Here is a 26,157-nt window from a genome sequence, read left to right as displayed (position 1 = left end):
TGTGTAGTCTGCTCTTATCATTATCTAGGTTTGATTTTATATATTTTGCTACAATAAAGTTTGTTTACATGGGTTTACTGTGGTCTGCCTGATTCCCTTCCTCCACTATAGAACTCCTTTGGGTTTCTTTTCCCCACTCTCATTTCGGTTAATTGCTTAATTAGTCCAGTGACAATTGCTGGCACCTAGATTGTGGTCCTGCGAGCTGGAAAATCTTTGTGCAGGGTACAGCTGAGAGTGACATTGTTATGTAAGTGACAGTGTGGTGTGAGATAGGCTGGTCCTTTGTCACGAGTTAGTGAGGAGGGCAGGGATCTGATACCCGTGGCCGTCACACTCCCCAACCCCTGCTCCCATGACAGGACACCAATCACAAACTTTTCCTATTCTTTATTAATGAAAATTTACATTTAGCAGTCAGAAACACAAGGGAGGAATCCATAGGATTGGTTTGTTATTGGTGGCCTCCAGGCTGTGGGGATATATGCCCCTCGCACAATCTCGGATCCTTGTTGAGTCGATCTTCTAGAGCCAGGTACTTTTGTGGGGCGAGTTCCTTGTGCCTGTACAGACAATGTAACCGGTCATTGTATGCTTTGCATACATTGTATTGACATTACACTGGGGTGACATGTAGGATACCTGGTCAGACGGGTCTCCAAGATCTGGATCCGAAACATGGCCTCCGAGCAGTACTCCGTGTAGGTGTCCTGGACTTCCTGGGTCATGGAAGTTTGGTTCTCCTGGTACCATTGCTGCTTCTTCTGGAGTTCTTGGGTTTCCTACAGGAAGAAAAAAACGCAGGGTGACAACTGTGATCCATACAATGACCCCCTGAACAGCAGAGGTAACTGATGGTTTGTCGGATAAGTACCATCAGTGTCCACAGGACTACACATTGGATATCCCCCTGACAACATCTGGCAGTATGTGCACATGAACAAACATGGAGATAAACTCAGATGAAGAGTATTTACCTTTTGATGCAAATGGCCCTCCTTGTTCATACACTGACTATAGTATTACCAGTGGTGTGGAAGTACTTACCTTCTCAAAGCGTGCCTGGATGAGATTGGCCTTCTCAATGAGCCTCTGCTTCAGGTCACTCAGACAGTCTTCTTTCACCTGCTGGGCCTGGGCACGGGTCAGTTTCTCTGGATCTCCCAAACGTGCCAAGAATGGCGCTAAGTAGTCCTTTTCCAGCATGGCACATTGGAGGCGCTCTTCCCGAGCAGCACGTTCCTGTGAATGAAGAGTAACACCACTAAACCACAGGGAGTTATACAGTATATAGGCTATTGAAATACTACCATGTCCCTCAGCCCTAACCCCAACACTTCTGAGAAGATGGTTCCTCTAAGATGGAAAGGGAGGGGGGGGACGTTTGAGGTCCGCACATACATATAAGAGAGGGGTTGATTGTTGAAGTTGCACCCACATGGAAGAGAAGTGGTGGTTGCTGAGGTCCTCACCATCATGGAAGGGGGGGCGACTGTTGAGGTCCACACTCATGGGAAAGGAGGAGAAGAGTGGCTGGGCAACTGTTGGGGTCTGTACCCACATGGAAGGAAGAGGGTGATTGTTGAGGTCCATATCCACATGGAAGGGCAGGAGGGGGGCGGTGACTGTTGGATGCTCACACCTACATGGAATTGGGGCGGAGTCACTTTTGAGTTTTGTGCTTATATGGAATGAAGGTGGAGAAGGGGGCTGACAGTTGAGGTTCACACCCACATGTAAGGGGGGTGGGACTGACTGTTGAGGTCTGTACCCACATGAAAGGGTGGGTGATTACTGTTGAAGTTTGTACCCATAGAACGTATTCAGAGATAGGGTGGATTTGTCTTACCAGTGCCTCTCTTTGTTCTTTACTCTTCTCGTTCCGCTCTGTGTCATAGATGGATATTGTAAGCTGAGGATCTGATTCTTCCTGAGCCCGGACAGACAGGATCTCGAGAACCTGCCCAGACGAGACACAGTACAGTGATCTGCCATATACCAGGCATATACCAATGAGATGAATGAGAGGAATCATGTGACCAGACATGACACAGCACGGTTATCTGCATATACTAATGAGATGAATGAAAGGGATCATGTGACCAGAGGCCTCCCGATTCTCTACCAACTGCAGAAAACCAATAGTTGATAATGGTGGAAACTTAAAGCAGAACTAAACCCTCCACTCCTTTACAGTTGCCATCAGAGCCTAACCTCTGTTTGATCTGCAGCAGCCATGGTACTGCACATGTGATCAATTATGAGACCAGCCATTTCACAACATGCCTTTAGTTTAACGGTTTTGAGTAGCAGTTACATTGATGGGGTTGGTTCCACTTTAAGCCGACTATATACTAGTACAATTTTCTTAGAAGAAATTGGTTTTCAGAGCATTTGTTTGATTTTCAGATGGTTAATGTGGTCAGATCGATGTTCTTTTTTTTACTGCAGTAATGAGAAAATGTAAAGAATCAGGGTTGATTTTTTTTTTCCCGAACTAACAAAATTATAACAGTGTATGTGTATTTTATTAGGGAACAAATCACACAAATGTAATGAAACCTGATTAGTACGTCTGGGGATCCATTCCAGTATAAGATCTGGAGGAAATTCTGAAGACTTTCCAATAAAAAGAATTGACTATTGATGAAAGGAACTAATGTTCTGATGAAAGATTGTACAGCATTTCCATATGAAAGGCAGTTCTACTAGCATAAGAACAGCCCTGGACCTGGTATATCAATGTGGGGGCACCCCATTTAGGACAGGTGGATGGCACATATGTCTCCTCCTTGCAGGCACCCTGGGTACTGAAAAGTCTGGTCGCTTTCAGCATTTGGTAATGGTGCTTTGCCTGTTTTTATTGAGGGGGGACAATTTCCAATTATCTTCCATCGCTGAAGGGTATATGAGCTGGTATGAGGATACAAGCCCCCATTACTGGTGAGCATGCCATTTATTTTTAGATTTTAGTTTACATTAAACCCCCAGTACAGAAACGGAGTAAAATCCAACAAACTACCTGGTGTCAGTACTATGGAGAGCTCACAAGACTAATCCACCAACAACTTACTGTATCTGACATTCACTTACTGCCATCTTCCTCTGGGGATTATTATGTGTAGGGTAGGTGTCCCTGTGACACGATAGGTGAATGCCATTCACTCTACTAATCGCCCTGGTAATCCTTTATAAATAGACCCCTTAGTAACTATTGTGATGTATCCCTGAAACTCTTTGATATTACCATTGTGTTTCATCTAAATGTAACCAAAATTTAATTGATTGCAGTAGAATCTACATTTTTACATATATAGAATAATGCCTCACCTCTGCCTCAGCTTTCCTTACGGCTTCCTTGGCACTCAGCTCCCCCTGCTGGAGGTGCAGAAGAGTTTCATAGACATACAGCTGTTTGTTATACTTCTCAGAGGGCTCCACCTGGTGGTAGAAATGCGAGGCATTAGAGTGGGGCTTCACCTGCTGTATTGTGGAAATTTGGTTAGATGCTGAAATTCCATAATATCAAATTATTGTGTCATGCAGTGGTGGATACCATAGAGCAACCTTTCTCAACCTTTTTTCTCACAGAGGAACCCTTAAATTAAACTTTCAGAGTTGAAGGAACCCCTGCTAATAATTACTATTTCTAAAATTCCCCCTTACATATAGATAAAAGTATCTTTGTTGGCCGTGGTTACTCATCTGAGAGGCAGAAGTTGCTTATTCCTCAAGGAATCTCTAGCAATCTCTGATGGAACCCTAAAGTTTCATGAAAACCCTGGTGGAGAAAGACTGCTATAGAGACTCTACAGTGCAGCTGCATGAACACCCTACACAACCAATATAGTGATCATATACTGTGACCTCTACAATGAACATATATAGTGACGCTACATCATGACCTCTATGAAGATCCTACACAGCGATCATCTATGGTGGCTCTGTACAATGGCCTCAAGAAGACCCTACAGAGTGATCCTGTATGGTGACAATGGCCTCCATGGTGATCATGTATGGTGACTGTATATCATGACCTCTGTGAAGACTCTAATGTACATAGTAATAAAGTATAATGACTCTATTCTGTGGCCTACACAATAAACTTGTATGGTGATTCTGCGCCATGGCCTTTGAATCCTGTAGAGTGTGGTGTCATTCGTAATTTGTGTTATAGCCTTTGCATTGATTCTACGCTGTGTCCATGGTAAATCTGGTGCCCAAGGTGACTTCACACAGTTATTTCTATGGTATGTACCCAGAGGCCTTTAGGGTCACCCTTCAAAGCATTATTGATATGGAATGTATATGGCAGGTCTATATCTGCATGGGTGGCTCTTGGGAAATTCAGTTTGGGGACCTTTAACGCCACACTAAATGATGAATCTTCCTGGAGGACCTCCAAGCTGCACCCAGCTGGTTACCTGGTAGGAAATGCAAGTTTCTGGGCTCAAGACAATGGGTATGCCCTTCTCTCCTAGATTGGATGGTTTCTGGAACTCCCAATAGGATGTGGTAATGTGGTCATCATGCCGGTGGTAGCGGACGTTTATGCGATTCTCTGTGATCAGGAATACACGCTCTGCCACATCCTCATTGACTGGTTTCTCTTTGTTTCTAAAGAAACGTTCCGTAATTTTCTGTAAATAAAGGAAATATGGAATTATGCTGTACAATCATTGCATCACACCAGTAAAATAAAACCTACATTATAGTAACCTTCCTTACTTCAAACAACCAATCATATTCCAGCTGTCAGCTTCATAGTGCATGTATGAAAAAGAATATAAGCATCTGATTGGCTTTTCTGATCAGCACAGTGACCTTTCTATAGATTTTATCAATGAACTCAAGAGTGCAATAAAGTAAGCAGTAGGAAGCTGCCCTGTGAAGGCTTTAGGGTTGATTTACTAAAACTGGAGAGTGAAAAATCTGGTGCAGTTCTGCATAGAAACCAATCAGCTTCCAGGTTTTTTTTTTGTTAAAGCTTAATTGAACAAGCTTAAGTTAGAAGCTGATTGGCTACAATGCACTTATGCACCAGATTTTAAACTCTCCAGTTTTAGTAAATCAATCCCATTGTGTTCAAACCTGGGCCTGTGTTCCCTTTCCACAGAGCCAGGCCTGCCCCAGGGAATTGCATGATTCTGGATTAAATATATTAATGGAAAAATAAGGAGGACTGAGCCAGGAGAACCTGCAATTCACAAGTTTTCACCGGATCTGTAAGCAGACTGGTCTGACATGAAGAGAATTACACAATCCAGACAATGGGGACTCACAAATTGTAAGACTCTCTGCAGGATGGGAAAATATAGATGCAGGCAAATAAAAAAAAATCCCAATTTTCTGCTTAGTTGGTTCTCTAACTTTGAGATTTGCTTCCAGAGCTCATGAAACCTGCTACTGTGATGTGTGACAAGTGCAGATTACCAAGACTGGTCTTGGATTGGCCTCCATAGGTCCTCCTGCAATGGCCACCTTCTTTGGCCGTTTTCCAAACACAGTGAGTCTGCAGTAGAGGAAGTCTGGGCGTCCCTGGAACATCTCAGTCATCTCCTTTGGTTTTTCTTCACGACGCTCCAGCCCATCCAGACGAGCCTTGCTGTAGAAGATCATAGTGCGCTCTGTTTCTGGTGCTAATGAGCGATACGTATGAACTGAAAGAGAAGAGACACTCAGAATCACAGATTTTGGTTACCAGTCACCCCTCATTTCATGACTCTCAGAGTCACCTTTTAAAGCATCGCTGCGGCCTGGAGAGAAGTACTCTGTGGTCACTCCAGTATGTCTCTTCTGCTGCCTCATATCCAATTTGTCCATTCGGTTCTGAAACCAATTCTGAACCTCCACCTCTAAAGCACCTGCAGGAGAAAAGTTCTTATGGTCAAGCTGTATAGAGTGGCCATGACACCATCAACATAGCTCATCACATACACTCAGTGTCTTGGTATACGGTGAGGCGGGCAACTTGTCCATCCTTTTGCAGGTATGGTGCCCACTTCTCCAACTTGGATTTCTTGTATTGTAGAAGTTTCTTTCCTTGAGGACTACGCATCTCAAACTCTGAGGAGAGACATGGAACATGCTGCTACATGAAACTGTTCATGAGTGACAGATTAGTAATACAACATAGAAACATAGGAGAGTGACAGCAGAAAAACACCAAGTGGTCCATTGAGTCTGCCCCTTTTATAAGGGAACATCAATGTATGTCCAGAAAAAGAAAGAGGGGGGACTAGGGAGGGAAGGAGGGTGCAAGAAGGATTAAAAAAAAAAAAAAAACTGACAGATGAAAAAAAAAGGGGGAGTTGGGTGGGCAGAGAATCTTATTGGCTACTGAAGGAACCACCAACACTTGAGAGATAATTCTTGACATTGTAAATCGTCATTTCCTCCTTTAATATTTTGTCCTTCATAGAACAGTAGACAACTATTCTATGGCTTTACACCACAGCATTGTGAAAAAATATCACCATTCATCAAATCACATCTTACCTTTTGGTGTGATGACAATGGGCAATGTCCAGGATGGTGGCATCTGGAATGTTATCCTGCTGTCATGATCCTGTAATATGATTACACATTGTTACACAGGTCTAAGTTTTAAAACTTTGTCTTCTTGTTTTGTAGAATGCATCCAATTATACAATACCTAGTCTGAAAATGCTAATACAGAAACATGCTTGTAATCCAAAGCACTCGTATATCAAAGCGATTTTCCCCATAAGAAATAATTGAAACTCAGATGATTCGATCCACAACTTCTAGAAGTTAGTTAGTTAGGCAGGGAGAGTGTGTTCAGCCTAAGCAGGCTTGACAGTGGCGTATGTGGTAGAATACCAGGCTTGCAATTGAGAGGTTGTGGGTTCACATTCCTTGGCCAGCGTGTAGTGAGTTTAACAGCCGCCCCTGAGCCATGATCGGCTAAAGGCACCTGCCTTTGGCCAATCATGGCACAGATGATTTGATTTGCCAAAGCATGGAGGGCAGAGTCCATGTTTTGGCCAATCACATAATGCACTTCCAGTGCGAAGTGCATTATGGATGCTGGAACTCGAACTGTTTGAGTCAAACCTAAGTTCGACTCGAACACTTCAAGTTCCAGCATCCACAATGACTCGAACACGAAGTTAGAGTCATTCAAACATTCGACTCGGACATGAAGCCCATCCCTAGTTGTGAGCCTGCAAAGTGACTACATGTTACAAAGAATTGTGAATGATGTCATGGGGACAAACACAAGTGCTGTCTGTGATGTTCATTAGCATAGGAGGCTATGTATCTGTGTAGATTTTTTTTAACTGTCTATATGCTTTAAAAATTTTCTTCTGGCCTTCACCCCCCCCCCCTTTCAAAGGAGGCTTGGCAGGAAGAAGAAACAGCTGGCCCACCCACATCCCTCTGTGCGATCCCCCACCTTGACTTTGCGTCTGGCTTATGCCAGTCAAGTGAACTTAGCTTGGCCTATACCCAGCAGGGACATTACCTTACCACTGCCAGAGGGGAACTACGCCAGTCCACCAAGAGGGGAAGTCCTTACCCAGTATTGACCTTCCCCAGCCACTGAAAGGTTAGTGGGCCCAGGCCTCTTCCTTGCCATAAAGAGGAAGGGACTGAGGGTGGGTGGGGGTTAAGATGGATGAGAGTACCATTATCAGGAGGATGAAGTGGGCCTTAAAAAAAAGAGGATGGGGAGACTGCAGGCCAGAATCCTGAACTTAGCCTCCTATCACCAGGCTTCAGGTGATGAATCTCCTGCAGTTCCACTTCTAAAGAAGAACTTCCTCAAGTTTTTTTTAGTGATGCATTTCCTGTTCCTGTTAGGGGAAGGAGCCTATCGCTCATGCGCTGTCCTGGAAGACGATTTGGGAAATAAACATTTTAAAACAAAACAGCAACTGAAGAACCTTTATGTGAAAATTACCCTTACTTTGTGCAGTGACCAATAGCAACCAATCAACCTTTGGCTATTACCCTTTAACTTACTAGATAAATGCATCTGTGTCTTTCTGTTTATCTCATGACTCACCTGGTTATCATTCTCCTCCTCCTCTATGTCTTCTTCCTCCATGTCTGGGATAAGCAGAAGAGGCTTCGAAGAACCCATCAACATGACTTCCCAGCACACAGGGTCACCCAGGTCAAATGTCATGTCCTGTAGGCAAAAGTAATTTGCTCAGTGTGAAGAGGATTTACCAGGCCCACCTTCCCTCAGCGTGTCCTTTATTGGAATTATGTCTCTACACAATCCATTTCTGGTACCTTACAGCCATTGCGACAGTCCTGCATGTTGGCCCAGTAGTTCTCATGATTCCACACAGCCTCGATCCCTAGAAAATGTTCATCTTTTGTTGGGTAAGCGTTGCCAGTCAGTGCATCAATAAAAAAGTTCTCAGGGACTTCTCTCTTCCCAGACAGAACCAGAACCCAACAGTGAACCCGGAGGCCATACAGGGGGTCTGGACCAGCCTTCTCTGCTTCCTGGAGATATTAGACATAAAGGTCATTGAGCCATCACATGATAACTACATCGAGTATGTATACAAGTGTCATCTATTTGGTTTTTATGGCTTAGGAAGCACCCGTGCTCCTTTTGCCATCTTACAAAAAGTTATGTAAGGAATGAGGTGACCTTCTTAGGTCCTCCGGCACCTTGATATCGCCATGATAAGATATGACGTCTGAGAAAATGTGTCTAATCAGTCTCCTGCACCTCATATTTTGGGGGTATTCTGTTCTAAAAGTATTATTATTATTATTATTATACAGGGTTTATATAGCACCAACAGTTTGCTTAGTGCTTTAAAAAATGAAGGCAGACATTACAATTACAATACAATTTGGTACAAGAGGAATCAGAGGGCCCTGCTCGTTAGAGCTTACAATCTAAGAGGGAGGGTCAAGTAATACAAGAGGTAATACCTACAGGGGATGAGCTGATGGAGAAAGTAAAAACACAGAATGTATCAATATTGTGTAGATTTTGGATCTGTCAATGACACAAACTAAAAGGTTTATTCATTTAATAGCATGGTAAACTACTTACAGACGTAGCAACTTTATGACGTGCCTAAAGCTGGCCATAGATGGGTAGAATTTCAAGTAAAAATTCTTAGAAAGAGAATGTTCCTTGTAACATTTTCAAACATTGGATTGATAGAAATTTAACATTCCTACATAAATTTATAACTAACTCTACGTTTACATCGTTTGAGATTTTGCAATCCAGATATAAATGACCTCATAGCAAACACTACAACTTCCTGCAGATCAGGCAATTTTTCCAAAAGCACTATCAATTAACTGACACCCCCAGCCCAACATTCTATGAAAAGATTTGCCTTAAAAATCCTAGAGGTAGGGGTATTATATCTGAAATATATCAAAGTATGACACACTCCATCTCGGAGGAAAAACTCCCTTATATGCACAAATGGGAGAAAAAATGTAATTTACATCTCACATCAGATGAATGGCAGGATTGTATTTTGAACCTCAGGAAATGCACGAGATCTATCACGATTTGTGAAACCCTCTACAAACTAATAACCAGATGGTACTTTACCCCATCTAAACTGCATGCCATCTTCCCATCTTCTTCCCCTAACTGCTATAGAGGATGTGTTGCCCCGGGATCATTTACCCATATTTTTGGGGAATGTGACAAGATATCCTTTATTTGACAACAACTGGATAGTTTTGCCTCCAAAATCTCTAGCAGGAAAATAAACCTCACTCTCCCCAATTGTCTTTTATTCACTACAATACCTGGTTTGTCTGTTCCTCAGATGAGACTAAAATTCACACTATACAGGTCCCTCTCAAAAAATTAGCATATTGTGATAAAGTTCATTATTTTCTGTAATGTACTGATAAACATTAGACTTTCATATATTTTAGATTCATTACACACAGCTGAAGTAGTGCAAGCCTTTTATTGTTTTAATATTGATGATTTTGGCATACAGCTCATGAAAACCCAAAATTCCTATCTCAAAAAATTAGCATATTTCATCCGACCCATAAAAGAAAAGTGTTTTTAATACAAAAAAAGTCAACCTTCAAAAAATTATGTTCAGTTATGCACTTAATACTTGGTCGGGAATCCTTTTGCAGAAATGACTGCTTCAATGCGGCGTGGCATGGAGGCAATCAGCCTGTGGCACTGCTGAGGTGTTATGGAGGCCCAGGATGCTTCGATAGTGGCCTTGAGCTCATCCAGAGTGTTGGGTCTTTCGTCTCTCAACTTTCTGTTCACAACATCCCACAGATTCTCTATGGGGTTCAGGTCAGGAGAGTTGGCAGGCCAATTGTGGTTTTGGCACTGTGAGCAGGTGCCAGGTCGTGCTGAAAAATGAAATCTTCATCTCATAAAGCTTTTCAGCAGATGGAAGCATGAAGTGCTCCAAAATCTCCTGATAGCTAGCTGCATTGACCCTGCCCTTGGTAAAACACAGTGGACCAACACCAGCAGCTGACATGGCACCCCAGACCATCAAAAATTTGCATATCATGAAAAGGTTCTCTAAACGAGCTATTAACCTAATCATCTGAATCAACTAATTAACTCTAAACACCTGCAAAAGATTCCTGAGGCTTTTAAAAACTCCCAGCCTGGTTCATTACTCAAAACCGCAATCATGGGTAAGACTGCCGACCTGACTGCTGTCCAGAAGGCCATCATTGACACCCTCAAGCAAGAGGGTAAGACACAGAAAGAAATTTCTGAACGAATAGGCTGTTCCCAGAGTGCTGTATCAAGGCACCTCAGTGGGAAGTCTGTGGGAAGGAAAAAGTGTGGCAGAAAACGCTGCACAACGAGAAGAGGTGACCGGACCCTGAGGAAGTCACATTGTAAAAAGATAAAATAAGATAAAATGACAATTAAAATACCAAAAAATAAAAACTACTGACACCAGTGGGTGAACTTCCAGGATAACAAAGGTCACACTTGCAACCGGACCCTGGCATAGAGGGAAATGCCAAAATGCCTGAAGTCCAGAGTCAAGTACCCACAGTCAGTGATGGTCTGGGGTGCCATGTCAGCTGCTGGTGTTGGTCCACTGTGTTAATATACTCTTTTGCACCACAATTTTTTTACCCTAATAAAAAAGTTTGTATACAAAAAAAAAAAAGAAAGAGAATGTTCCAAGTTTTTTCATTTCTCTAATGAATAATGGGTCAAACTGACATTCATTTTTGACTGCAGTGACCAGGAAATTGGAAGAAGCGTGATGGAAAAATGTTCTTGAATTAACAAATATATAACAGTGTATGTTGTTTTCATTCGATAAAGTCCATTCATTCAAAAAATCAAATGTTAAAAGCAAATGCAATATTTTGTTGACATTCAAAATGTTTTGAGAATTTTTGCATGAGTTTTCCTAAGAATTTACGTGCTGTATATAATTGCTTATCAGTGCTCTGCCTTCGAGATATTCTGCTAGTGACATCCAAATAGCCATTTACAAAGGGTTCATTAACAGCTGTGTAGATTCTGGCTAAGCAGTATTTAGAGCAGAGTTCCACCCAAAAGTGGAACTTCTGCTCATCTGCTCCCCCCCCCCTCCGGTGCTACATTTGGCACCTTTTAGGGGAGAGGGGGAATGGGTACCTGTTTTTGACAGGTTCCCTTCCCCACTTCCAGGAGACAGAGCCGCGGCACCATCTCTCAGAGGTTCGGCCCCCTTCTCCTTCCCCCGCCACCGGGCCAATTAAAAAGTGCAGAGCGCTTCACGCATGCGCAGTAGGGAACCTGGCTGTGAAGCAAATAGGCTTCACTGCCGGTGTCCCTTAGAATGATTCTGACATCGTGGGCTCTCTGGACAGGTAAGTGTCTATATATTAAAAGACAGCAGCTACAGTATTTGAAGCTGCTGACTTTTCATTTTTTTACCCCAGCTGGAACACCTCTTTAAGCCTGTACAACCAATAAGAATATCAGATGAATGATCGTCTGTTTTTTTTGCATGCTAGTCTCATATTGAAAATGAAGAGATTACTAGGCATACGAAAATGTCTTATATGACAATACATATATATCAGAAGTGATGTAATTGTATTGTAATGTATTCTTTAATTTCCAAGCATGCGTGATCTTGCTCTTCTGATTTTATTTTTTCTGCTGTGCTGATTAAATTAAAATCATACGATCTAGGATCATTTTTGTGCTTGTCCCTTCGGATAAAAAACTGTGGCAATCGGCTCTCGAAAGCTGTGTACTAACAATCAGATTATTGTACAGACGCTTGGAAAGCGGTATTTTCCGTCTGATTTTCTGATCATATGTCCTAGGCATTATGGTCCTGCTGCGGGGCTTGTTTATTCAGTGTGATTTTGTTTATAACAGGCTGTGAAGATGTGGGCTTTCATTCCCTAATCTACTTTGTGTTGATTGCGGTCTTCTGGTGGGGAGTACTTATACAAAACAAGAGATTTAAATCTAAAGGATTTATCGCAGGCTTGCAAATATCAGAGAGATGAGGATAGTGTGCAACCTGACTTCCCCCTTCTCCCCACTCAGGTCAGACATCATTATCCTCACACCAGGGGCGTAACTACAGGGGTTGCAATTGCAACCGGGACCCATGCTCCAGGGGGCCTGTGTGGCTCCCCTGTACACCTGGATAGGAGGGGCGGCGGGGGCATCATGTAGAGAAATCACTGTCCTACTTTTTCCTCCTGTAGCTGCAGGAGAAAAATGGAGGAAATTGGTTCCACTGTATGCTGCCCCGCTGCTCCTCCTATCCAATTCACTTGTGTTCTGCTGTCTCTGGACCCCTGTGTGCTCCCCTGGTCCCCCCCCCACTGTGCTGCCCCACACCCCTACTGTGCTGCCCCCCCCCCCACTGTGCTCCTTTCCCTCTCCTGCCGGCTGCTGCAGGGGATGTGTCACAATAGAGAACCAGGAAGGGGGCAGTAAATATGTAATTTACCAGCTCCTTCCTTTTCTGAATGGACAGAGTCATAGTCAGTGACATTGTACAAAAATAAAACAAAATGATAAAAAATAATACAATTAAACCAAAAAATAATACCATTAATTACCAAAAAATAAAAACTACTGACACCAGTGGGTGAACTTCCAGGATCACAAAGGTCACACTTGCAACTGGGCCCTGGCATTCCACCACTGTGGGGAGGCCCCAAGATGGTAGGAAGAGGGCCCACTTCACAGAACTTGTGAAAGGGTCCCACTGCGGGACCGTAATAAAGGGCCCCTCAAGGAGAGTAAAGGGCCCCAGGATCAGTGGGAAGAGACCCAGGCTTAAAGGGAAGGGCCCGGCCAGGGGTCCGGGGGGCCCTTCATGGTTTCTTGTACTGGGACTCTGAGGGTTCTAGTTACTCCTCTGCCTCACACAGATGAGGTCTCTCACCGCCTGTCGCTGTTCCTCTTCCTCCTGCTCTTTGAGGTGCATGGCCTGGATCTTCGCCTGGTGCTTGGCTTCCTGCTGCAGCTCAAATCTACTGACCAGCTGTCTGGGGGGCTTTACGCTGTATTTCTTATTGGGCTTCTTGGGGGGCTCTCCATTGCTCTGTAAAGAAATAAATGGCCATTTATATGTCCACAGTGTAAGATCAGCCTACATGAGGTGTCAAAGAGGTGACACTTACACGGCCTAACTAGTGTCACCGGACATGTGACTGAACATAAGTGGGCAAAAAACACCAAACAGTTAAAAGGGTAGCCAGAGGCAAAGTCAGGGACAGACCAAGCATATTATCTGGGAGGCTGCTCTGCATCTCAGGGGTCCTAAAAACGATAGAGCACACCATGGAAAGTCAGTTGGCCTGGAAGATCACCAACAGATGCATTAGAACTGGTACAAAGTCCTGTCTAATATAGGGGAAAAGGTGACTTCATATGGTAAAGGAGCAAAAGTAATGTGGAGATCATGCACATGGAACAAAGGCAGCATCCAGGCAATGATGATCGTTATGGGCTTTAACCACTTTACCACTAAGCCTATTTTTGACACTTTTTGTTTACAAGTTTAAATCAGTATTTTTTGCTAGAAAGCTACTTAAAACCCCCAAACAATATATATATATATATATATTTTTAGCAAAGACTCTGGAGAATAAAATGGCGGTCATTGCAATATTTTTTGTCACACGGTATTTGCGCATCGGTCTTTCAAACTTCCAAAAATTACGAAAAAATCACATTTCACTGCACTTAAAAAAAACAAAACAGTAAAGTTAGCCCATTTTTTTGTATATTGTGAAAGATGATGTCATGCAGAGTAAATAGATACCCAACATGTAACGGTTTAAAATTGCATACACCCGCGGAATGGTGACAAACTACGGTCAATAAAAATCTCCATAGGCGACGCTTTAAAATTTTTAACGGTTACCAGTTTAGAGTTAGAGTGTAGCTCTTTTTTTTTTTTAATTATTGCTCATGCTCTGGCGATCGCGTCCGTACCTCACATGTGTGGTTTGAACAGCGATTTCATTTGCGTCGCGACTTCCATATATACGTTTTCTTTTGTGCGCGAGCTAACGGCGAGGGGGGCGGCTCAATTTGTTTTTTTCCTATTTATTTTATTTATTTTTTTAAATTTTAACACAGGTTTTTTTTAAAAAAAAAAATCTGATCACTTTTTATTTTCAATATCTCTTTTATTATATTTTTCCACAAAACAAAATAACATACAAAAAAAGAAACCAATAGCAAAATATAAAGCAACAATATTACAGTAAATTTGTCAGTTATAACATTATACCTTCAGAAAAATAATAAAAACAACAAAAAAAAAGGAAAAAAGGGAAAGAGGAAAAAAAAAAAAAAAAAAGGAAAAAAGGGAAAGAGAGGAAAAAAAAAAAAAAAAAAGGAAAAAAGGGAAAGAGAGGAAAAAAAAAAAAAAAAGGAAAAAAAAAAATCTGATCACTTTTATTGCTGTCACAAGCAATGTAAATATCCCTTGTGACAGCAATATGCAGTGACAGGTACTCTTTATGGAGGGATCGAGGGTCTAAAAACCCCAAACCCCTCCACTACACTTCCATGTATTCAAAACGCCGAAAACGGCATTTATGAATATTGGCACTTTTTGAATCTGCCGCCTTTAGCAGCAGAGTAACCTGGACGTGACGTCATGGACGCCGCCTCCGGGTTACGTCATCGGAGACCCGATCAAAGCCGCTTCAGGCTTTGATAGGGACTCCATCCAGCCGGCGGACGTATCGGCTGGGTGCTCGGGTCTACTGGTGGAACGGGAGACCCGGGCAAAGCCGCGGAAGGCGGTGGGAGGGGGGGGGACGTCCCCTCCCGCTCACCGGGGTAAGGATCGAGCGGCTCCCGAGCCACATCAGTCATTACCGCCGGAAAGCCGACTGCCGGCTCTCGAAAACGGTACCGGGATGATGCCTCTAGCTAGAAGCATCACCCCGGTACAACCACGCAAAATCAGCCGACGTAGGTCTATGTGGCTAGACGTTAAGTGGTTAAACAGAAAGCCAGTCTGTTTCCCTGTGGATGGCCCTCTCTCCAGCCATGTGCCTGTTATGAACCATCTATCAGGACAGCAGAAGAATCTAGCAAATACTTGTAATTATTATTATTTCAGATACTTACAGTATAAAGCGCCGTCAATTTTCGCAGCACTTTATATTTATAGTACATTTACATCAGTCCCTGCCCTCAAGGAGATTACAATCTAAGGTCCCTAACTCACATTCATACATACAGGGCTGCTGTTAGAAATTGCGGGGCCCCGTACAGACTACCTGGCAGGGCCCCCCCCCCCCAAGAAAATATTAAAGGTATATTTAGCTAAAATTACATCAAAATCACTATTAGCAGACACAAATATAACATAACTCACATAATTCCTGCTAAATCTAAAAAAAAAAACTATGTTAAATAAAAATGAAGATGAGATGAGAAAAATATACAGACTGGGCAGTTGGAGCTCAGTGATCAAAGAGACAGAGAGAGAGAAACAAAGTTACAAATAAACTCCTGAGTAGAGATAACATTAGAGCCAGTGCTGGGAGGGGGCCCACACAGGGAGGGGGGTTAGTGAAGGGATGACTGTCTCTTTCTCAGCAGATAAAAGCTGATAGCAGGGAGAGGGACAGATCAGATTCAGGTGCTGGAGGAAGATTTCTGTATTTGTTGTCCATCACTAATCCCCCTCTCTGTGTGGGACCCCTGTGTGCTCGGCCCCCTACAAGAGGGCTGGTGGTCCCTCCCTATCAGCGGCCCTGCATACATACACATACTACGGCCAATTTAGACAGGAGCCAATTAACCTACCAGACTGTCTTTGGGGTGTTGGAGGAAACCGGACTTGCACAAGGAAACCCACACAGGCACAGGGAGAACATGCAAACTCCAGGCAGGTAGTGCTATGGTTGAGATTCGAACCGACGACCCTAGTGCAGCTAATAAAAATGATTGTGTATACAGTTCAGTCAGCTCTATCATTGTCCTATACAAAAGGGATTAGTAGCCTAAATGTGATCGTAATAGATGCTGCTGGACCCAGAAACGGGGTCACTTTCAATCCTGAAGCTCTGTATATAGTCACCCTCCAAATAGTTCCAAAATTCTCAGCCTAGCGTTGGGCCAGTCACAGTAAATGGGAAGAAAGATTTTCTCACCTCTTTTGCTTTTTTCAGAAGAGGACACACTTCCAGTGATTCATCCATAAGACACATTTCCCGACTGGCGTATCCACTGACACAGTATGCATCGTACCCGGCCCCAAGAAGCAGAGAACACAGCAAGATGCTGAAATCAAAGCAATTCCCCTTCTGTCTCTGCAGGACTGAGCTTGATGAGAAGAGAGTATGTGGCTGTGGAGAAGAGAGGATGTTAGAGAGAATACAGAGATAAACATAGGAAAGATAGGAAGAAGAAATGGAGAAGGATGGATGGAAGTTAAATCGATGGAAGATAATCAGATGAGCAGATAGATGGATGGATGGATGAAGAGATGGGTGACTGATGGATGGATGGAAGATGGATAGATAAGCGAGTGAATAATAGATGGAAGAACAGATGCATGGATGTCGGATTGTTAGTTGATAGATGGATGGAAGGAAGGAAGATTGATGGATAGATGGTTAAATGGAAGCATTGATGTCAGAGGGATCAATGGACGGATGAGGAGATGAACAGACGTTAGATGGATAGATGGGCAAATGGATGGAAGATGGGTGAATGGATGTAAGCATCAATTTTGGAGGAAACATAGATAACAGATGGATGGATGAGGAGATAAATGGAAGTTAGATGGATGTAAGATGGATAGATGGTTGGATGGATAATTGATGGATGTTGGAGAGAGGGATGAATGGATGTTAAAGAGATGAATAAAAGATGAATGGGTGTTTGGATGTTGGAGATTTGAATGGACGATGGAGAGATGGATGGTTGCATGTTGGAGATATGGATAGAGAGATGGATGGTTGGATGTTGGAGATAAGGATGGAAGATGGAGAGATGAATGGATGGATGGTTGAATGTTGGAGATAAGGATATAAGATGGAGAGATGAATGGATGTTGGAGATATGAATGGAAGATAGGGAGATGGATGGATAGTTGGTTGTTGAAGATAAAGATGGAAGATAGCGAGTTGGTTGGATGTAGGATGGATGGGCAAACATTGGAATTAGGGATGGAAGATGGAAAGATGGTGGATAGTTGGATGTTGAAAATATTGATGAAAGATGGAAAGATAGGTTGATGGTTAGATGTTGGAGATATAGATTAAAAATGAAGGGATGGATGGTTGGATAGATGATGAATGATGGGAAGTATGGATGGATAGATGTTAGAGAGATGGAAGATTGATGAATCAATGTTGGGGGATAGATAGATAGATAGATAGATAGATAGATAGATAGATAGATAGATAGATAGATAGATAGATAGATAGATAGATAGATAGATAGATAGATAGATAGATAGATAGATAGATAGATAGATAGATAGATAGATAGATAGATAGATAGATAGATAGATAGATAGATAGATAGATAGATATACTGTAAAGATAGAAGATTATAGTCGGAAGGAAGATGGATGGAAACATCAATGCCGGAGGGATACTTGGATGTTTGGATATGGATTTTAGAGAAATGGATTGAAGATGGATGTTAGAGAGATTGATGACTGGAAGATGGATGCATTAAAGGTTAATTTATGGAAAATGGATGGATAGAGAACAAAATAATGTTAGAGGAATGAAAGTATGATGGATGGATGTTGGAGTCAGGGATGAATAGATATTGAAGTGATAAATGAAAGATGGAGAGATGGTGGGATGTCGGAGATTTGGATTGAAGATGGATATATAAATGGATGGCTGGATGCTGGAGACATGGATAGAAGATGGATGTATGTTAGAAAGATAGGTGGAAGATGAAGGGATGCATGGATGGACGTTGAAGAGATGGATGGAGGACGGATGGATGGTTGGATGTGAGAGAGATGGATGGATGTGAGAGATGGGTGGAATGTTGGAGATAAGGATGGAGGATGGAGAGACGAATGGATGTTGGAGATATGAATGGAAGATAGGGAGATGGATGGATAGTTGGATGTTGAAGATAAAGATGGAAGATAGCGAGTTGGTTGGATGTAGGATGGATGGGCGAACATTGGAATTAGGGATGGAAGATGGAAAGATGGTGGATAGTTGGATGTTGAAAATGTTGATGAAAGATGGAAAGATAGGTTGATGGTTTGATGTTGGAGATATAGATTAAAAATGAAGGAATGGATGGTTGGATAGATGATGAATGATGGGATGGAAGTATCGATGGATAGATGTTAGAGAGATGGAAGATTGATGAATCAATGTCGGGGGATAGATAGATAGATAGATAGATAGATAGATAGATAGATAGATAGATAGATAGATAGATAGATAGATAGATAGATAGATAGATAGATAGATAGATAGATAGATAGATAGATAGATAGATAGATAGATAGATAGATAGATAGATAGATAGATAGATAGATAGATAGATAGATAGATATACTGTAAAGATAAAAGATTATAGTCAGAAGGAAGATGGATGGAAACATCAATGCCGGAGGGATACTTGGATATGGATTTTAGAGAAATGGATTGAATATGGATGTTAGAGAGATTGATGACTGGAAGATGGATGCATTTACGGTTAATTTATGGAAAATGGATTGATAGAGAACAAAATATTGTTAGAGGAATGGATGTATGATGGATGGATGTTGGAGTCAGGGATGAAGTGATAAATGAAAGATGGAGAGATGGTTGGATGTTGGAGATTTGGATTGCAGATGGATATATGAATAGATGGCTGGATGCTGGAGACATGGATAGAAGATGGATGGATGTTAGAAAGATGGGTGGAAGATGAAGGGATGGACATTGAAGAGATGGATGGAGGATGGATGGATGGTTGGACGTTGGAGAGATGGATGGAGGATGGATGGATGGTTGGACGTTGGAGAGATGGCTGGATGTGAGAGATAGGTGGAAGATGAAGGGATGCATGGATGGACATTGAAGAGATGGATGGAGGATGGATGGATGGTTGGACGTTGGAGAGATGGATAGATGGATGGTTGGACGTTGGAGAGATGGATGGATGTGAGAGATGGGTGGAATGTTGGAGGTTGATGGCTTGAGGAACACATAAGGTGGGTACACAATGGAAATGTATGAGAAAAGGAGAAGAGAAGAGCGGCTGAGAGTCAGGGAAGAGCAAGCAGGTGGTAGGTGGACATGTGGTCCTGTTATCCAGTCAGTGACACAAAGGTAAAGCACACAGAAATCCAGTGGCAGGACATTACCAGTTCTATGGGAGACTTCATGGGCTCCATGCTGAGAAACTCTGATACAAAACGTGCGCATTCCTTCCAGTTGTACAAGTCAGAGTATGGCAGGAGAGTTGGGTGTAGTGTGGTGCAGACAAATTTCTGTAGCAAGGGAAGAGACACAAGAACTGAGCTGAATATATCCCCTTTGCCAGAACTCTTTGTGCTCCTAATCAAACCAGACAGCTCCTACTTCAGACTCTTTGATGAATAAGGCTACACGTGCTAAATAAGAACTGTCTGTATTGCCAGATTTAGATGTTGCACCCTCCTAGGTAGGTGCTAGGTAAAGTATATGTGTGGCCCTGTTCTGCTTATCAGGAGGGCCTGATTTGTTAGTTAGCCTGTCACTTGCTTCCAGGTGTGTCCTGTTGAGTCTGGGGAGTCTCCAATATTGGGAGTCTCCCCAATAAGGGATCTTGTTGGACAGTGGAGGAAACCTAGCCAATAGCACATCAGGGTTTATGACTGTCCCAGTGGGTGGGCATTGCTACAGTGCATCCTGGGATTGGAAATAAATGTTAAGGGGGCATGTCACAGGGTGTCTTTGGCGGGAGCAAAGTCCCAGGAGGAGGTGACAGCTGTCTATCCTCCTGCTGAAGTGAGGAAGGTGGTCCAGGCAGTCGGCCTAGGGACCAGGGGTTGAGCTGGGCTGCAGAGGATCCAGTGTGTGCTGACCGAGTGGAGCTGCTGGACAGAGGACTTCTGGAAAAACAGTGTCGTAAGTACCTGCCCAGGGGTCTGCCTAGGAGAGGGGAGCACTCCAGAGAGGTCAAGGGGATAGAGGAGCCAGCTAACCCAGTGTGTACAGTAAAGGGGGTGCCAAGTAATGAAACCCAGAAGATTAGGGAGTAAAAGGGGCGCCAGGAAGGGCCCTGAAGTTTCTCAACAGTACAGTCAGTATTAGGGCTGCTCATCTTCACTTACCTCACGATTCAATGCGATTACGATTATTAGGGTTGCAATTCGATACGATTCAATTCCGCGATGCATCACGATTACTATGGGGACCCTTTCCTAAAGGGGGATCTATAGGGACCCTGCTCTAAAGGGGGATCTATGGGGACCCTGCTCTAAAGGGGATCTATGGGGAGCCTGGGCCTGCCCTAAAGGGGATCCAGGGGAACTGAGCTCTAAAGGGGGATCCATGGGGACCCTGCTCTAAAGGGGGATCTATGGAATAGATCCCCTTAAGTGCAGGGTCGCCATAGATCCCCCTTTAGAGCAGGCCAGCATCCCCAGAGATCCCCCTTTAGTAGAGCAGGTCCCCCCATAGATCCCCCTTTAGTAGAGCAGGTCCCCCCATAGATCCCCCTTTAGTAGAGCAGGTCCCCCATAGATCCCCCTTTAGTAGAGCAGGTCCCCCCATAGATCCCCCTTTAGTAGAGCAGGTCCCCTCATAGATCCCCCTTTAGAGCAGGCCACATCAGGTTAGAAGAGTTACTTGATGCTAGTTGTAGTATCGTAGGCCCTGGTAAGGAGGAATGCTGGGCTCTGTAGTCCCCCTAGTTGTAGTATAGCAGGCTCTGGTAAGGAGGAATGTTGGGATCTGTAGTCCCCCTAGTTGTAGTATAACAGGCTCTGGTAAGGGGTAATGCTGGGCTCTGTACAGAGCTACAGAGCCCAGCATTCCTCCTTACCAGGGCCTACTGTACTACAACTAGGGGGACTACAGAGCCCCCCAAGGAGGAATGCTGGGCTCTGTAGTGCCCCTAGTTGTATTATAGCAGGCCCTGGTAAGGAGGAATGCTGGGCCCTGTAGTGCCCCGACTTACCAGGAAGCAGAGATGTCCGTGGTTGAGCAGTCATATTATGGTGCGGTCCACAGCTGCCATGCTTCTGGAGCCTGGAGCCGTGCGGAAGGAAGAACCCCTCCAGCTTGTTTAGCTGACCGGGGTCCTTTTTGCGGCGAGTCATCGGTTCCGCGGTGGTAGGGGGAGACGAGCGGTGCAGATGGAGGCTGTAGATGGTGTCAGGGGGTCGTAGAAGAGGTCAGTGTCCCCGATGGCCAGCAGAGCGGAGCTAAAAAGCCGCCATTCACTCCGCCGGAAGCCACGCCCCTTGGGCAGCAGCGTGTTAAGTGGGCATGCCGTGTGTATCCCGGGGGCCAGAGAGAGCACGGATAGCTCCGCTCTCCTCTCCCACGCCGCAAGGAGGAGCTCCGTGTTCCACAAGCCCGGCCAACGCTGCCATGTCACTTCTGTCCCCGCCCCCGGAACTGACGTCATTAGGTAATCGATTTTTCAATCACCCCGAATCTATGCAGAATCGCGAAGGGTCGCATCGGCGATTATATTCAGCAGGCCTAGTCAGTATTACCAGTCAGTTACCTCAGGAAGGAGTACCTTAGGGAGCTTAAAGGACTTTTCACAGTCAAAGGTGAACAAAGTAAGCGGCCTAGCGGTGACCAGCTCTACACAGTATTGGTCAGCGTCAGTCAGCGTTAACCAGCGTCAGTCAGCGTTATATACAGTCCCTGCCTCATTTTGTGCACAGTTCCGTTGGTGGAGTATCCCACTCATCCCTTCTCCTATCCAAGTTCTCAATAAACCCTAAAAACCAAAGCAGCTGGACTGGTCCTTGTCTGAGGCAAATACACTTGGAAAGATGTCTGAATGTTCTACAGTTGCCAATGATAACCCAGGGGAACCCACACTCAGCAGCTCCCATGGGAGTAGTGCTACATATACAGAATAATACCCCTGGACCTCCTCCACTGGGTACACAGAATATCGGTGCACCACAGTATCCACCAATCACCAGACACACATTCTGCCAGGTATTTTCTCACCTCCAGTCCGCACTCATTGAGTGGACTCATGAAGAGTGGTTTGCGGTCCGGGTACAGATGGGTGTATTGATGCCAGAAGTTGTTGGCCAGGCTCAGCAGAGTCCGCTCCTTCAGGGAGTTTGTATGGTATGACGCCGGGAATGACTTATTATCCCATACAGCATCCGGATCCCTAAAACAAAAACCAACATTACCGGGAGGGTGGGGGTTGGCGGGGGGTTAAAACTGGGATAGCAACTATAACAACAAGATGCTTTACTTTCTTCTCTATATGGATAAGGATTTACTTCTATGGTTCTAGCACAAAAAAAACATTACCGGTCCTGACAAAGGGCCCCAAAGAAGGGCCCCTGATTTATAACAACAATTATGTGGCTTCTCATTTAAATATTGGAATGTATTGGGGTAAGGTGGGGGGAGGGGTTCATGATGGATGTGGTCAGTACTTACTGTGCACTGTCCCCATTGGTGACCTCAATGTGTGACAGGTCCTCTTGTATGTCCCGCAGATCCTCCTCAGTCAGAATATCGTCCTCAGTGTAGGGAATCTCTTCCTCTCCTGGACCATCCTCCAGAACCTCCATATTACCTGGAATATCCCAGACAAACATGACTCACCCCACCTTTTGCATTGTTACACATCCCCCCCCCCGTTATATACCCCACATATATTCAGCATGACTCCACCCCTTGTAATGTACAGCATTACCCCCTATTATGTACAGTGTGCTCCCCCCACTATATACAGCATGACCCCTACCCATTATATACAGTATTAACACATCCCCATTATATACATTAAGACCTCATCCCCCTTACAAACAGTATGACTCCCCCATAGTACATAGTATAACCCCCCCCCCTTTCCCCCCGTGATGATCTTCATTCTATAGAGGTGATGCCAAAGACTAGGAGTGATGATCTGTAGTCTACGCAGGAGACACCAAGGACAGGAAGGGATGATGTGCATTCTATAGAGGGGTCACTGAGGACAGGAAGAGATGATCTGCATTCTATAGAGGGGACACCAAGGACAGGAAGGGATGGTCTGTATTCTATAGAGGGGACACCAAGGACAGGAAGAGATGGTCTGTATTCTATAGAGGGGACACCAAGGACAGGAAGAGATGGTCTGCATTCTATAGAGGGGACACCAAGGACAGGAAGGGATGATGTGCATTCTATAGAGGGGACACCAAGGACAGGAAGGGATGGTCTGTATTCTATAGAGGGGACACCAAGGACAGGAAGAGATGGTCTGCATTCTATAGAGGGGACACTGAGGACAGGAAGGGATGGTCTGTATTCTATAGAGGGGACACCAAGGACAGGAAGAGATGGTCTGCATTCTATAGAGGGGACACCAAGGACAGGAAGGGATGATGTGCATTCTATAGAGGGGACACCAAGGACAGGAAGGGATGGTCTGTATTCTATAGAGGGGACACCAAGGACAGGAAGAGATGGTCTGCATTCTATAGAGGGGACACTGAGGACAGGAAGAGATGGTCTGCATTCTATACAGGGGACACCAAGGACAGGAAGGGATGATCTGCATTCTATAGAGGGGACACCAAGGACAGGAAGGGATGGTCTGCATTCTATAGAGGGGACACTGAGGACAGGAAGGGATGATCTGTATTCTATAGAGGGGAAACCAAGGACAGGAAGAGATGATCTGTATTCTATAGAGGGGTCACTGAAGACAAGAAGTGAAGAATTTTATTCAGGGGGCACAGAGGACTGGACATGATGATTCTATAGAGGTGACACAGACAGGTATGGGGAGGGGGATAGGTGACACATTGTATACAGAAAGATTCATAAAGATAATTCAGTTACACAGTACCTGAGTGTCTGCAGGGTGAAATGTGTATTCTGGTTGCCGTGGTAACAATACCGGAAACAGGAAGTGTTGACCGCAAGGAATGCTGGGAGATGTAGTTTAAGACTCTCAAAATGAGCTTCACCCAACTTCACCTTTATCATCATACCTAATACACCGGAGGGGGGAGGGGAGAGGACTATGATGATTGACAGCTGCCAGCCATTAATTAAGAGGGGGAGGAGGGGGGAGGGGAAATCTGTGATCGACTAAGGAAGGTAAATGTGTGAGGAGGCAACATATCTGATAGATCTATTCCATATATACTGATGGGGAGTGTGTTATACAGAGCGCCCTTCTACATACAGGTCTAATAGATTTCCTCAGGGACCCCCTACACACATTATACACCAATCCCCCCTCCTCTGTCCCTCTATTATACCCCAATCCTCCCTCCTCTGTCCCTCTATTATACCCCAATCCCCCCTCCTCTGTCCCTCTATTATACCCCAATCCCCCCTCTTCTGTCCCTCTATTATACCCCAATCCCCCCTCCTCTGTCCCTCTATTATACCCCAATCTCCCCTCCTCTGTCCCTCTATTATACCCCAATCTCCCCTCCTCTGTCCCTCTATTATACCCCAATCTCCCCTCCTCTGTCCCTCTATTATACCCCAATCCTCCCCTCCTCTGTCCCTCTATTATACCCCAATCCTCCCTCCTCTGTCCCTCTATTATACCCCAATCCTCCCTCCTCTGTCCCTCTATTATACCCCAATCCCCCCTCCTCTGTCCCTCTATTATACCCCAATCTTCCCTCCTCTGTCCCTCTATTATACCCCAATCTCCCCTCCTCTGTCCCTCTATTATACCCCAATTCCCCCCTCTTCTGTCCCTCTATTATACCCCAATCCCCCCTCTTCTGTCCCTCTATTATACCCCAATCCTCCCTCCTCTGTCCCTCTATTATACCCCAATCCCCCCTCCTCTGTCCCTCTATTATACCCCAATCCCCCCTCTTCTGTCCCTCTATTATACCCCAATCCCCCCTCTTCTGTCCCTCTATTATACCCCAATCCCCCCTCTTCTGTCCCTCTATTATACCCCAATCCCCCCTCCTCTGTCCCTCTATTATACCCCAATCCTCTCTCCTCTGTCCCTCTATTATACCCCAATCCTCTCTCCTCTGTCCCTCTATTATACCCCAATCCTCCCCTCCTCTGTCCCTCTATTATACCCCAATCCCCCCTCCTCTGTCCCTCTATTATACCCCAATCCCCCCTCTTCTGTCCCTCTATTATACCCCAATCCCCCCTCTTCTGTCCCTCTATTATACCCCAATCCCCCCTCCTCTGTCCCTCTATTATACCCCAATCTCCCCTCCTCTGTCCCTCTATTATACCCCAATCTCCCCTCCTCTGTCCCTCTATTATACCCCAATCTCCCCTCCTCTGTCCCTCTATTATACCCCAATCCTCCCCTCCTCTGTCCCTCTATTATACCCCAATCCTCCCTCCTCTGTCCCTCTATTATACCCCAATCCTCCCTCCTCTGTCCCTCTATTATACCCCAATCCCCCCTCCTCTGTCCCTCTATTATACCCCAATCTTCCCTCCTCTGTCCCTCTATTATACCCCAATCTCCCCTCCTCTGTCCCTCTATTATACCCCAATTCCCCCCTCTTCTGTCCCTCTATTATACCCCAATCCCCC

General features: G+C 44.5%; 1 protein-coding gene across 1 annotated transcript; it reads right to left on the bottom strand.

Moving 5' to 3' along the window:
- Window positions 1-387: 387 nt before the first annotated feature.
- On the bottom strand, window positions 388-24,496 carry DRC7 (dynein regulatory complex subunit 7). Its single transcript, XM_082269982.1, has 18 exons — window positions 24,470-24,496; window positions 23,071-23,209; window positions 22,621-22,792; window positions 19,806-19,931; window positions 16,618-16,812; window positions 13,380-13,538; window positions 8,266-8,484; window positions 8,033-8,158; window positions 6,499-6,568; window positions 5,938-6,066; window positions 5,736-5,864; window positions 5,434-5,660; window positions 4,425-4,640; window positions 3,331-3,441; window positions 1,850-1,960; window positions 1,048-1,242; window positions 643-782; window positions 388-563 (listed from the first exon to the last, which is right to left on the bottom strand). Exons 2-18 carry the CDS (start codon window positions 23,202-23,204, stop codon window positions 455-457), a joined length of 2,568 nt encoding a protein of 855 aa, XP_082126108.1. The 5' UTR covers window positions 23,205-23,209; window positions 24,470-24,496; the 3' UTR covers window positions 388-454.
- Window positions 24,497-26,157: the final 1,661 nt, after the last annotated feature.

Source organism: Pelophylax lessonae (assembly GCF_965119305.1).
Source record: "Pelophylax lessonae genome assembly, chromosome: 10".
Classification (NCBI taxonomy): domain Eukaryota; kingdom Metazoa; phylum Chordata; class Amphibia; order Anura; family Ranidae; genus Pelophylax; species Pelophylax lessonae.
Note: the sequence above shows the minus strand (reverse complement) of the source record. Positions and strands in the feature narration are given on the sequence as shown.

Bases quoted from the DNA above. Each gene is read 5' to 3' on its own strand.
- DRC7 (XM_082269982.1), bottom strand. From the start codon at position 23,204: ATGGAGGTTCTGGAGGATGGTCCAGGAGAGGAAGAGATTCCCTACACT. The intron at 19,932-22,620 runs GTGAGAAAATAC...CCCTTGCTACAG, and splicing joins TCAATGAGTGCGGACTGGAG to AAATTTGTCTGCACCACACT. The intron at 564-642 runs GTATCCTACATG...TTGTCTGTACAG, and splicing joins TTGGAGACCCGTCTGACCAG to GCACAAGGAACTCGCCCCAC.